Below are 14,459 nucleotides of genomic sequence, written 5' to 3'. Positions count from 1 at the left end.
CAAAGGAAGCACAAGAATGCTGTTTACAAAGTGCCTTGTGAAAATACTGATTCACCACAAACAGTTTGAGACAGATCGGAAGTGTGCGATTATATGGAAGCCACCATCTGTCAGTAGTTGAAGGGAGGAGTTGGAGCAAGCCCCCAGGCAGCAAGAGAGGGCAGACGACCCCTGCTGTCACTCATTTGACCCTGCATGCTGTGCCCCTGTTGGGTCTGATAAAAGCTGATAACAGACCTTTTGGTTGCTGCTGAGCACATAGTGGGTTAAAAACAAAGAGGAATGACTCCTCAGTGGTCATCACAAGCTGTACGTTTGTTTGTTCCACACTGGCTTGTTTAGATAAGTCTAGTTTTTAGGCCAGTCATACCAGAAGGTTGACTGGTAACTATAATTTTGGAGCAGCCTTTAGGACTTGACCTTTCCCTGGTGGGAGAGCTAAGCTGAGCCTGGCAGTGCTGCAGACATAGAGACAGCACTCAGCCTCTCATGCCAAAAGGAATTAGAAATGCCAAATCTTAAATGGGCACATCCTCCCTCTATCAACAGTCCTGCTCAGCCAAGCTCCCACATTTCTGCCTCCCTGCATGGCAGGCAATGCACACTCCGAAATGGAATGACTAAATGGTGTGAAGGTATTTACCAGACACTCAAATTTAAAGTTAACTTTATGTAAATTAATAGGAATCTAATAAAATGACACAAAAAATAAAATATACATACTTAATGCAACACCTCATACTTTGTCATTTAGTATTTGTTTGGTAATGTTTAGCCAAAAAAATATGCAGCAGCATCATTATTTCAACCGTTGTTTGACATTTGATATTTCATGCAAACCTAAAAAAAAACAATAATTGAAAAAATACTTATTTTTTTCCATAATTCTGTAAGTACACAATATTAGCACAATAATAATGTTTTATTTTACTCTAGTTGGTAGACTTGGCTTTTTGTCACCAAAAAGCACTTTTTAATGTTGATAATCGTTCAATAACATTAAAAAAAAAGGATTTGCGTTTAATTTTTAAAGAAATCCAAATCACAAAGTGTCCAACCAGAGAACTAAACACAACAAATTGTTAAGAGTAATAACTTTTAAGAGCATGTTAAGTATCATTTACACTGCAAATAGGTTAATTATCTGGGAGGTTTTTACATTGTCTGGCTGTCTTGGTCTGTCCTGCAGGTTGGGGAGAGATACCCAGCTCCCACACAAAATCTGAGAGCTCTTGGGGTGAGCCTGCGCCATCTCCAGTCAGTGTGGATAATGGCACCTCTGCCTGGGGCAAACCTAGTGGGAGCTCAGGAACCTGGGGAGATGGCAACCCAGACAGCTATGGCAGGGGCAACCCCACAATGACACCTGCATCTTGCAAACCTGGTAAACAGCTCAATTCTAAGTATCCAATACTGATGAAGTTTGAATATGATCGAGAAATAATGATGCTGCACTGTTGCTCCACCTCTGAAATAAGTTTGATTATTCTCTTCCGATGAGTCAAGTCAAGGACATCAATATGGCACAAGTGAAGAGTTTCAGATTCAATTTTTAGATCCACACTGACCCCTAGTGGCTGCATTGTTTCTGAGGAAGGTCAAAATATTTTTTCAGCTGTAGTGCACGTTGATTTTAGAGTGACGGAAACGTAGCAGCCAATCTGCTACAACGGCCTCTCCGACCACCAGTGAACATTCATTCACCATTAATGCAGGCATGTTATATATCCAGCTCTTAGCTATTTTATCAAGCTGCATTCTTGTGCCTGCCTTTTCCCCTCATAGTTCATAGAGTTGTCCTAATATTAATAGTTTTAAAATTCTAATTATTATACCTTTTCTGCTTATTTAAAAGCTTTGAAGTTTTGCACCATACATTGTCTAAGAAAAATAATACCTATCTAAAGGCAGTAATAAGAACAGTCTAAGGACATCGATATTTTGACGTGTGTAACTGCATTTTGCTTTATTAGGGGTAATGCTTGTAACTCTTGCTTTCTTATGATGATTCATATAAATATTTTTTTTGTTCCATATTGCTTCTGGATTTACATTTTCTGTTCTTTGTGTTAAGCTCCTAAACCTATGCAAGACGGATGGGGAGGAGGAGGTGAGGAGCTCAGCCTGTCAGGTGGTCAGTGGGATGCAGAGGAAGGAGACATGTGGAACAGCACTGCCTCCCAGGAGAGCAACTCTTCTTGCAATTCGTGGGGCAATGCGTCCAAAAAAGGCCCACAGAAGGTTTGAACCTGCTAATTATGTAATGAAATGTCTTTTTCATCCCACAGTTAAAATTGCAGTTTTCTAGTAAACTATGATCATGTTAGTATGTTGATAATTTTCTCCCATCATCTTCCACAGGTGAAGGTCCCAGGGAAGCAGGAAGATGCCTGGATCATGAATCGTCTCATCAAACAGCTGACAGATATGGGCTTTCCTGTGAGTCACCACTCATCTTGTCTTCAAAATATGAAGATGTGGTTTTAGTACTAAATATCGGGAAAGTACTTATTTATTTAGTATCTATACACAAGTTACTCATTGAATTTTTAATACATTTTTATTTCTGACTAACAGAACAACAAACCATTTAAACCGAAAAGCAATGCTTACTTTCATAAATTGACCTCCTAAGACCTGAGCTTTAGTTTTACTTGCATTAGAGATTTCATCTAGCTTTTTGGGGTTAGGAGGAGCCAACAAATAGAAAATTGATGATTTTTGATTATGCACATTTTTGTGATTATATATATTTTATTATATATATATGATGTAGATATGTATAAATATCATTTTAGATTGAAAAACAAAGTCTTCTCTGACACCATTAAATGGCAGTGTACGTGTTCAACAGGTTCCAGTTGTACAGAATTTAGTATTAAGTTGCAGACAACCAAATCTGTGATGTCCTTGTAAGAGGAAGCTGGGACTCAGGAGGTTAAATAAGACATTTTTCAGAATTTTCTGATATTTTTGTACATAAGTACTTGAAGTGTAATTAAAGAAATCCATTAAAGTAAGTAAACACACACAATACTTAATAGTGGCACAAATTCTCTTTGGTCTTGTAATTTAGAATTAGCAAAGCACCCAAATGTACCTAAAGTGATCCACATTTTTCATCTCATATTTTTTACATTAAATTTTTTTTTTTTTGTAGCATCACATTTTTATTTTGGCGTTGACATATTACTGTATCACTGATGGTTTCTGGTTAACTTCCAGAGAGATCCAGCAGAAGAGGCTTTGAAGAGCAACAACATGAACTTGGATCAGGCCATGAGTGCCCTGCTGGAGAAGAAGACGGAGCTGGACAAGCGTGGGATTGGGATAGGCGGCCACGACTACAATGGGCTCATGAACAAACCTGTCAGCTGCCCTCGACCTCCTCTTCTTTCCAAAGACCCCTCAGCAGATCCCCGCCTGCCCTTCATGGATAAGGTGACTCTTTTATTTATTGATCTTTATTAAGTATACCGCACATTAAGGAAGGATCAGTACACACAGCATCCTGAGATGAAGATAGGGAGAGGAGAACAGATTGTAGGATTTTAATCGTTTTATTTGGTTGTAAAGCTTATGGAAAGCTTAATGGACATTGTAGTTTAATTTGTTTTACACATGATCCATATTTAGGTATTAAAGTTTAAAGGAAACCATTTGTGACATTTCAGAACCGTTAATGGAGACCATTGATTTTACATTTTTAGAAATGTGAAATTCACTTGGGTGGAATTGATATACTAAATGACCCTGCTTTTTCTTGACTCTTCCTTGCTCCTGCAGATGCAGAGTGGAATGTTTGGTGGTGGTGGAGCAGCACAAGCTCGGGCCATGCAGCAGCCGCAGCCGCCTCCTCAGCCACCAGTGCCGCCTCTTAGCTCCTCTCAGCCTAGTATACGTGCTCAAGTGCCTCAGTTTCTCTCCCCTCAGGTATACACTTGCTTGCACATGGCATAATTTATCCCTGACTACATGAGTCATTTGTATATGCATAAACTAATTTTAGCATTTTAGTATAAACAAACAATTTAATCTTCAGGTGTTGTTTCTTACCTACAGGTTCAAGCACAGCTCTTACAGTTTGCAGCAAAAAACATCGGTCTGAATCCTGCACTTTTAACCTCACCAATAAACCCTCAACATATGACCCTTCTGAATCAACTTTACCAGCTGCAACTGGTGAGTCCCAGTTAGTTTCAGTCAGTCAGTTTAATCAGATTTAATTTTCACAAGTCTTGATTGTATCCTAAAAAGAGCTCTGTAGAGCACATAGATGAAGCTGCTGTATCTGTATTGTTATAACATGTTTTATAGATAAAGTTTCATTGTTTTACATCTAAATCGTGCTCATACCTCTTGCACAGGCGTACCAGCGTTTACAAATTCAACAGCAGATGTTGCAGGCACAGCGCAATGTTTCTGGCCCCATTCGACAACAAGAGCAGCAAGTATGTTCCTTCCTATGTTCATTTCTTTTCTTCCTTTCTCTATTACATCGATCACAGAAATACACAATATTTATTGTAATATCGACCACTATAAATAATAAAGTTTCTAAGCTATTACACATGTACATTTAGATCCTATATATGTATCCCTCATAATGCTGTTCCAGGTTGCACGCACAATCAATAACATGCAGCAGCAGATCCAACAGCACCAGCGCCAGCTGGCCCAGGCTCTGCTGATGAAACAGCAGCAACAGCAGCAGCCCCCTTCCCACTCTGGCCTGCACCCTGCTGGAGCCAAATCAACCCTGGATTCATTTCCAGGTCACTCACAGACTCCAGGCCTCCCTGACCTGCAGACCAAAGAGCCGCAGTCATCTCCTAATACCTACAGCCCCTACGCTCTCTGTGAGTGGTACCATCTTTACTCTGTGAGTTAAAGAAAATGATTGCATTGCACTGCATCCTGGGTAACATCTCTCTGTGTCTTCAGCTGGACTGAATCCAAACATGAATGTAAACTGCATGGATGTGGGAAGTCTGTCTATGAAGGAACCGCCCCAACCCCAGTCACGACTGTCACAGTGGACACATCCCAACTCTATCGAAAGCCTCTCTGGAAACTCCTCTCCTCTTGAGTCCAATCTGGGAAAGCATGGTGAGAAAAAACTCATTAAATGTAGTTGCTCATTTCAAGGAAACCTGTAATATCTGAATCGCATGGATTATTTGTTGCGACAGTGTTATTGTATTATGGTATTACTGCAAATGCAGAGTTAAGATTAGACCAGGAAGTTATGCTGTATATTCACAATATTACAATGTAGCAGCAGACCCAGATCTTGATAGTTGCTTAATCTGAAAACCTCCAGTATGAGGTTGATGGTTCATGTAAAAGTTAGCTATCACATGCATTGGTGAAAATTAGTGTCAGCAAATGGGGCAATTTAAGGATCACTTATTTACTGTGAGGGAAAAGAAATCAAAACACTTCTCAAGTTGTACACATACTAAATTGTAAACCTTCTTGTTTAATTTAAATTTGTGTGTCTCAGGTGCCAACCTAGGTCCTCCTGGGAAGCCCCCTCAGCTGGATGACTCGTACAGCCCCTATAACCTGATATCCAGCTCGGAGTCTCCTACCAGCCCCCTGGTCCCCCCAGACAGCTGGGGACAGGGCAAGAGCAGCAGCGATAAGATGTCCAATGGGACCAATATCAACTGGCCACCAGGTTAATCATACCTATTCCTTCGTCCTGTTAACCATGTTGGCATCTAATATGTAATATGGTTACTTCTGGTTCTTCCTGCCTTCTGTGTAAAATCAAACTGAATAGCAACAATCAGTACATCAAGAATGCAGCTAATTTTGCATCCTAGATAATCTATAGTACGTCTGTTAATGTGTCAACAAACATTAAAGTTCTTTACAAATTGATATTAAAGTTGAAAAAAAAAAATTTTTTTTTACCTTTCAGAGTTTTGCCCTGGTGTACCGTGGAAGGGCCTCCAGAACATCGACCCAGAGACTGACCCCAACGTGACTCCGGGCAGTGTTCCCAGTGGACCCACCATCAACACCAACATCCAAGATGTCAACCGCTACCTGCTACGGGACAGGAGTGGAGGTAAGGCCACAAAGGAAAGCAGTTTAATACACTGGAAAAAGTGTCTTATGTAGCCTACTTCATAACAAGACTACATGAGACGATTTTATTTATTTCCTGATATGAAAAACAATGACAATTAATCCAATCAAATAGTTTTGGAAATGTTTCCTCTATAATTTAGAAATGACATTTGAACAAGCTGTGTCCCATGTAATGCAAGTGTACTAAAGCAGTATGTGCAGCTGCTGTGGTCAGAGATCCCGCTTCTTATTATTTTGTTCTTCATTTTCCTACTTTTAACTGTGCTTGTACATTGTCACCAGTTTATAGTCTTCTCTTCTGAATAAACTTACTATCATCATTTGTAGTGTTTGCTTTTTCTTTACTCCATTTTCTCTTTCTGCTACATTTTCTTTATTTGTTTGTGTTTGTCTATTTGTGTTGCTGCCATCGGCTTAGGCTCCTCTCCCACTCCATCTCAGAACGAGGCTCTGCCTCCGTCCACCGATTGGCCAGTCAGTGCCTACACTAGCTCGTTCAGTCTTTCGTCCCCGGAGATGGAAGATGCAGGTACATGGTTTATCCATAACCCTCTCCCTTCCCCCCCAGCATTGCAGTGGCTGAATCACTGCAAATCAGCATTATGCTTTTCCCTCCTGTGACTGTAACACTCAGAGCCCCAAACACTCACAGGAGAAGCACATTTCTCCTGCGTCATTCAAGTCACTGCTCCTGCGTAAACATGACCTTCATCTGAGCTCTCTTGTCAGCTTTGTATCTTATGCAGAGCATTATTCTCCCAGTGGTGTTGCTGCATCTCCTTTCCTCCTTGAATGTTGCCTGAAAAGTGTGGAACAGAGGAGTGTAGATTGTTTTCCCTCATTTTCTTTTTTTTCCCATGTCTTGCTCACTAGTCTGTTTCAGTAAAAATAATGTCCATTTTGTTGTCTGTCTCATACTTGTTATTAGCCTTTGCAGTTTATGTCAGGAAATCATTTTGTCTGCAGTTTTTTTTTTTTTGTTTGTTTGTTGTTTTTTTTAACGTTTTAGGAAACAAACGAACAAGAATTTTTGTGTCTGTGAGCAATATATTTCATTAATCTAGTAAGACCATTACAATTATCCAATAAAAGAGTTTTGTTACTGTCAAATTCTCCTTATTCAAAGCTCTACTTTCTATTTGACATATTTGAGAGAATATGATGCAGACTTCCTCCATCAGGAGCTTCTGTCTTTCAGCCTCGTGGTCCTGCAGACCAATCGTTGCCTTCCTCTTTTCCATTTAGGTAAACTGTCAGAGATGAAATCTACTTGGTCATCAGGGCCCATCTCTCACAGCCAGGCTTCTCTGTCTCATGAGCTTTGGAAGGTCCCCCAGGGCCCACGGAGCAGCACCACAGCCCCCTCACGCCCCCCACCTGGTCTCACTAACACAAAGCCCTCCTCCACCTGGGGTGGCAACTCTCTGGGTCTGGCCCAAGGCTGGAGCAGCTCTTACACCACAGGTAGTGTTATAGTAGTAAAATGTTTTAACCAACAAAGATTATCATACTTCCCCTCTCATTTGTTGCCTTATCGTTAGCCTCATTGCATAATTGCCTAAGTCATATTTTGGCTAAATTGTGACATTTGTCTAGCTCTACTCTCCTAATATTGCTGACTGACTGTGCATCATTGCTAATAAAACCTTAAAATATGATTTGGACAATTAAGCTATGAAGCTAATGATATTCAGAAGCAGATGGAAATGATTTTACAATGAATTTTAATATAACTGTGTTACAAGTTATAAGTCAGAGATGTACATCCAATAACAGTCTGGTCAGCAGATATAATTGAGTCATTTTTATTGAGTGAATTTACAGTCTGAGTACATTTTCTTAGTTGCAATAATTACTTTTATGTCGTGCACTTAATTAAAACATTTAGTCCTTTTAGTTTTTTTTTTTTACCACTGCACATAAGTGTATAGATCTGGCACTTTGATGTGTTTTAAAACCACATCTTAGCAGTGAAGGCACAGTATACGCAGGTCACCGGAGGACACCATCTATTCAGCCAAAGTTACTGACTAGTTTCAGCTGATATTGGGAAATAAGGAACTTCATTCTGACTGATTTCTGCTTTCCACATCTGTCGTTCTCATCCACAGCAGGTACCACGTGGAGTACAGACAGCTCCACTAGGACCAGTAGCTGGCTGGTTCTGAGGAACCTCACTCCACAGGTACAGTTTCTCAACACTATCAGATACTCGACTGGCTCTCTAGACAATCAGCTGTATCTGTACTCTGACTCATGGTGTGGGCATTTTTTTTTCTGTATTTATATGTTTTTTTTTACAGATTGATGGTTCGACTCTTCGTACACTGTGCATGCAGCACGGCCCCCTCATCACATTCCACCTCAACCTGACACAGGGAAACGCTGTGGTGCGCTACAGCTCTAAGGATGAAGCTGCCAAGGCTCAGAAGTCCCTGCACATGTACGTCCACTAAAATTCAAACTGTTAAACTCAGCTGATATTTAAGGACGTTTTAATATTTAACCATCTATGGTTTTCCTTCCGCTTCTGTCCAGGTGTGTGCTTGGGAACACCACCATTCTTGCAGAGTTTGCAGGGGAAGAGGAAGTGAACCGCTTCTTTGCACAGAGCCAGTCACTTGGTGGAACAACCAGCTGGCAGGCCACTCCAGGCACCAATCAGACGAGGATGGGCGGGTCCGGGTCCGGAGCCTCTCATCCCATTGGTCACGCGCCCCACTGGAACAACAACAACAACGGCACCGGCAGCAGCAGTAGCAGCGGCCTTGGAACAGGAGGAACGAAAACAGGAGGAGAGCTGCTTTGGGGCGGCGTTCAGCAGTATTCTAGCCTGTGGGGACCCCCCAGTGGAGAGGAGGGACGGGTCATGGGAAGCCCCACACCAATCAATACGCTGCTGCCTGGCGACCTGCTGAGTGGAGAGTCCATGTAGGGCAAAACAAACACAAACAGGAGCAAAAACCTTGCAAATCAGTGTGGAGATAATCAGCGTGGGTGTGACATTGATGAGGAGAGACAAGAGGAGAACAAGGCTACGTGTTCGCTGCTTGACCTTGTCAGCCTCCTCTGCTCCTTTTGTGTTGAATGACTTTCAAGTTGCAGTTCTTTTGTGAATCTCAGTAAGAGATTTTGATCACAGTGTTCAACGTTTGCTTCTGGAGACACAGGAAGAAGTCTTTCATTCATCAAAGAAAGAGAACTTTTTACAGAAATGAACTTTTGGAGAAGTTACCGTGTAAAATGTACTTTAGTCAAACTGACACGGTGACAAGCTGCCATCTTTGAACTTGCATAATCCCTCACTGCCTTTTGAGGCAATCATACTGCACCTCAGAGATCATGAAAAAGGCATCATTCCCAAAGTAAAACCCTTCAATCAGAGTGGTTGTCAAACATTCAGCTGGTCCAGACTCGACATTTGTTTTTCTCAGCACTAATATTAGCCTTAAACTATTTCCTGCCCTGCTATCCTCACTCACTCTGTACTTGGTGAAGAAGCATATGGACACTTGCACACCCTTATTTCTGAGCCAGTGAAACCTGAGTGGAAAGTACATGCTGCTGCGGCTTAACATAAGCAACCACAGCTCACAACTTCAGTGCATTTTTTGCAGGCAGAATGAGTTCCTCACAAAATGCTCAAAGGGAATGATGCAACTCTGTTCGCCTTGTTCAAGCCATTTATTTTTGTAGTTTTTTTTTTTTTTTTCTTGAACCATTGCAAACAAATCTAAGAAATGATATTATTCAAATGTGTCTGTCAATCTTCCCTGGGATGTGTGTGTGTGTGTGGGTGGGGGGGGGGGGGTCGTCACATGTAAAGATATAATGGACTACAAAACTAACCACTGCTATTACTATGGAACTGTAAAGAAAACACTCCAATGCACCTCAGCTCATCTGCGGGCTACACTCAGTTTGGTCTCTAACGCTCTCACTGAAGTTGTGGAAAAAAACCTCAAATTGTTGTCCACCCCCTCCCCTTCCTACCACTGCGCGCCCACTCCACCTGCAAACACACCATTTCAAGTGACGTGCAATACAAGCCACAAACTCTACCGTCCATGCACCCTACGATAGAGAGCAGACTGTAAAGAATGAGTGAACAGCAAAACCTTTATCTGCCCTGCAACCCCCCCACCAGAAAATAAAAACTGCCACTACTTCCCTTCCCCCCTAGAGAGTGTGTGAACTCAGGAGAGTAGCAAGCTGGTCCTCAACCATCTTCTGTCCAAGATACAAGGACGTACATTCAAAGCACTTCTTCAGCCAGCCAACTCTCCACACTTACGCTAGAGACTGATTTTTGGGGAAAGGGATGGGCATGTGTGTGTGTGTGTGTGTATGTGCGCACATAGTGTGTTTGTGTGTGTGTTTGGGGCAAAGGCGACAAACCAAAATGAAAGGAGGGCCTGTTTTTTTCCCTTATCACCCAGAAGACCAGATCTTTTTTTTTTTTGTTGTTTTTTTTTTTTTTTGTCCACATTTATAGAAAATCGGAAACAAAGATGTGTGAATAGGTGGTCGATCATAGCACTTAGCAAGAGCGCCGCTGCTCGTTATACCCTCAATGCCAACAAATAGAAGAAAGGAGAAGCAACACTGGCAAATAAAACTGAAAAAGCAAAGACAAAAAAAAGCAATCTGCTTAGTGGCTTCTCTATATACTTATTTTTTAACTTTATGTGGATGTGAATTTTTTTTTTTTTTTTTTTTGGAATCCTTCTTCCCTCAAGTCAGTGGGACCAGAGGATGTCAAACATGGTAGCAAAGTGAAGGGAAATACAAAGAAAAACTAACTCAACCGATGATGGGTGTGGAAGGGAAAGACCCCAAAGCACTCGCACTCACCCTCTTCTTATCAAAGTAAATATCACTGTTACATTGCAACTTTGATATCTTTAGCCTTGCTGTCTGGAAACACTCGACGTGTCCGTGTTCTACTGGGTCCAGCAGGGAGGATCTTTATTTCATCTGTCCTTTTAGGTTTTACTCACTATTGGAGGCCCTGCCAACCTGAGTGTGATAGTGTGGCCACCGAGTGCCTGCCTGCTGCAGAGTGCAGTGCTGCAGCAGCCCTCACCCCACCACCCTCACCTGCCTCCCTGCGGATCCCTACAGACTGGCATCCCTCCTCTTCCTCCACCACAAGAGCAGCTCTTTCAGAACTGGCCCCCACCTGTATTAAATTTATTACTACTGCTACGCCAGAGTCTGTCTGTCCTCGGCAACCTCCACTTCCACTCCCTCCGTCTCTCTCCTGCAAGGATCACTTTAGTCAGAGATGGAGTTGACAATGTGTTTTTATTTTGTTTTATTTTTGTTTCCTGGTTTGTACTTTTTGGAATTGCCAGTGTGTATTTTTTATTTTGTTGTTGTGATAAGTTTGCTGATGTTGTTGCTGTTCTCATCGATTATGTAGTTTATGATTGTTTATGATGTTGATTTCATGGCTTTTAAATATTGGTTTTTATGCAGTGTTCAGCTTCTCTCCTGCCCCTCCCGCTGCCTCCAAGGCAGAACCAGTGTGTGGTTTAGAGGTACGCCTCAATCATGCAGCAAGGCCATACAAAACTCTGCACACCTCAGTGTGCTGTGCAGTTATTAGCGGAAAATGGGAGGGTGGAAATAAAGAGTCAAATCAAGTGGGTACTTCTCCAGGATAGTGAGCCAACTTTCCTCTGTCCATCCTGGGGCGTCCAACCTATGTTGTCACCCCTCTTTTTTAGTGTTGATGGGCCTCATTTTCACTGGTGCTTTAACTCTGGGAGCACTCAGTTACACTTATTGAACCACCTCAACTGACAACAGCCTTCCATTTCTATGCAAAGACAAGGAGGTGTTCATTCACAGCCACCCCCTACATCTGCCACTTATCTCTCAACCTTTACTACCAGGCAGCTTCTCCCAAAACCTCACCTGGATAAACTGTAGGGGACACCACCATGCAGACAGAGCGATTCGATGACGTTAAATGACCTGCTGGAGGCACTACTTGTTGGCAGTCACTTCTTCAGTTTTGTGCCAACAGATTTGCTAATATCGACTTCCACTTTTCCACGTTGTCATTTATCTTTGTTCTGAGGAGTCAAGCTTAAGTTTTTGCTGCAGGGGCGTACCCCACAAGCTCCAGCTGCAGGAGGCTTGAGGAGCACAAGGGCAGGACAGATGAATGGTGCTGGTCTTTCACCAACAAGGGGACTGGAAATTTTAGTGAATAACCAGGCTGCAGTAGGGGGAGGTGGGTATGGGTTTTTTTTGTTTTGTTTTGTTTTTTTGTTGTTTTTCTGAGGGGGGGTGGGTCCCTGTATGTGTCAGTGCACTGTTTATGGGTCACATCGGGTACATCTCTTTAAAAACCAAAAACATTATCTTTTTCTTTATCATCAAGGTTTTCACAAAAACTACAAACAACAAAAAAATAAATAATAATAAAAAAAAAAAAAAAAAAAAGAAGAAGTTTGTTTGAGCTGCGCAATCCGAGGACGAGATGCTCGAGTTGCACCTCACCTTCGGAACCAAGTCTTAAAACTTTGGGGACTTGCCCTCTTCCAGAGTCACCTTCGACTCACGTCATCCAACAAAACAATCACTTTTGCCTGTGCTGTTTGTTCGTGACATTGTTCCTGAAAACCTGCATTTACTTCACACTGGACTTTAATCAAGGAGCTGGTGTTGAATTTGGGGGCGGAGGGGGGATGATTGGCAATTGGGCAAGAGTTTGGGCCTCAGATGTGGATTTTGTGGCGTAGCACCAGCACTGAGAGCCCTGCCTTCTCCCACTGCCTCATCCACACTCTTACCTGCCTGTTAAGTGTTGCCCCTACCCCCCCTTTATTTTTCTTTTTTGTTTTTTTTTTATTTTCAAACAACTGGAGCTCAAATGAAATCTGCTTCTAAATCATGGATCAGACAAGGGTCTGGGTAGGGACCTCAAAAAGAGTTGAATTAGCAAATCTCTCTTTAAAAAACAGAAAGGCCTGGGTTGAATATGCACATGCTAGCTCATACACACAGTAAACAACCAAGAGTACTTAAACTGGTCTTTGTGTGTGTAAGGCTAGATCTCTGTTTTCCACTTAGCCTAAGCCCTCCCCGCCTGCCCTGGCTTCAGCCCTGACCCTGTGTATCCAACATTATATTTCCCAGAAGACAAGATCATAAACATATCAGAGTAATACAAAATAATGAAAACAAATACTTGAATCAAAAGAAGCGCCAATAATGTAATGTGAACACTTTTTGTAGTGGTTTGTTGTCTCATTCATACACTTCAGAGATTTTTGATAGCAGTTCAGAGTGAATCAAATTTGAAATGTTGAAAACAAAGATCGATATAAAGGCAGATTTACATCTATCGTATTTGAGTGTTTGCACAAGGCTGCTTGTACTGTATGAATGAATGTTTGCTGTGTGAGGTGAAAACTTGTATGAGAGCTCATGATTACAGCGGAGGACCTTCCGCCTTGTGTTTCTTTTCAACTCAGTATACTTATGTTATTGATTTATTTTTTTCCCCATTTTTGTTTTTTGCTTGTCAAAACTATATTCTAATGTTGTAACTAGCCTCTAGCGTTGCACTGAGTGTCGGCCTCACCCCTCATCCAGCTATATGAACAACATGATACAAGTACTGAGGGGAGACGGGGACAGTTCATGTGTAAATGTTTACTCAAGGACTAAAATAAGTGTGTTTTTTTTTTTTTTTTAATGTAATGTTTATCTACCTTAGTGGCTTTCATTGTGGAATAATCCAAGAAAGTATGGATCATAATTGAGTATTGCACCATTTTTCAGACTGTAAACCTTAAAAGAAAAAAAGGAAAAAAAAAAAAAACATATATATATATATATATATATATATATAAAAAAAAAATCTGAAAAAAAAGTATTTTGCAGACCTGTGGCCATAGATTGGGTAGAAGGACTTTGGCTCTCCCAAATCTGAGCAAATGGGGAGTGAAGGACAAGACATCAGACGAGCCTTGGCTTCTAGGGCTCACCTCAGAGGTGCCTACCTTTCTTTCTTTTTTTTTTTCATTTGGGTATAGCTTATATTTTCTTTCAGTTCACTCTTGTCATCAGTTGTTTTTCTGTAAGGCCACTGAAAGTTTACAGTTTATTTTCTGGAGTTCAGAAGAAAACAAATCAGCAAAACGGAGAAGGAATTAAACCATGAGAATGTTAGAAAAGAAAAAAGACAGATGCTTCCATTTAAAAAAAAAAAAGTAAAGTGCAACACACTTCACAGAATGAAGATTTATTGTGCTACTTTCAGAACTCTGGGATTGAACAGTGTTGTCTTGTTCTGTTTAACCTACTTTTCTGTGTTAATGTTGATTTCATGGACTGTC

At 41.4% G+C, this 14,459-nt stretch overlaps 1 protein-coding gene across 3 annotated transcripts in view; it reads left to right on the top strand.

Moving 5' to 3' along the window:
* Window positions 1-14,320, top strand: part of LOC121650513 (trinucleotide repeat-containing gene 6C protein-like) — a 45,686-nt gene extending 31,366 nt beyond the window's left edge. For all 3 annotated transcript variants that reach the window (XM_042002071.1, XM_042002077.1, XM_042002083.1), the window contains 15 exons: window positions 1,190-1,384; window positions 2,075-2,241; window positions 2,362-2,439; window positions 3,226-3,441; window positions 3,787-3,933; window positions 4,063-4,182; window positions 4,368-4,451; window positions 4,619-4,859; window positions 4,945-5,109; window positions 5,507-5,683; window positions 5,930-6,079; window positions 7,348-7,566; window positions 8,214-8,287; window positions 8,406-8,545; window positions 8,641-14,320. In XM_042002071.1, the coding sequence (XP_041858005.1) occupies window positions 1,190-1,384; window positions 2,075-2,241; window positions 2,362-2,439; window positions 3,226-3,441; window positions 3,787-3,933; window positions 4,063-4,182; window positions 4,368-4,451; window positions 4,619-4,859; window positions 4,945-5,109; window positions 5,507-5,683; window positions 5,930-6,079; window positions 7,348-7,566; window positions 8,214-8,287; window positions 8,406-8,545; window positions 8,641-9,037 (2,570 nt within the window). In that variant the 3' untranslated portion in view covers window positions 9,038-14,320. The remainder of the gene's footprint in view (window positions 1-1,189; window positions 1,385-2,074; window positions 2,242-2,361; window positions 2,440-3,225; window positions 3,442-3,786; window positions 3,934-4,062; window positions 4,183-4,367; window positions 4,452-4,618; window positions 4,860-4,944; window positions 5,110-5,506; window positions 5,684-5,929; window positions 6,080-7,347; window positions 7,567-8,213; window positions 8,288-8,405; window positions 8,546-8,640) is intronic.
* The last annotated feature ends 139 nt before the right edge of the window (window positions 14,321-14,459 follow it).

This window comes from Melanotaenia boesemani, chromosome 2, assembly GCF_017639745.1.
Source record: "Melanotaenia boesemani isolate fMelBoe1 chromosome 2, fMelBoe1.pri, whole genome shotgun sequence".
NCBI lineage: Eukaryota > Metazoa > Chordata > Actinopteri > Atheriniformes > Melanotaeniidae > Melanotaenia > Melanotaenia boesemani.
The sequence above is the reverse complement of the archived record's forward strand: the minus strand, read 5'-3'. Positions and strand labels throughout refer to the sequence as shown.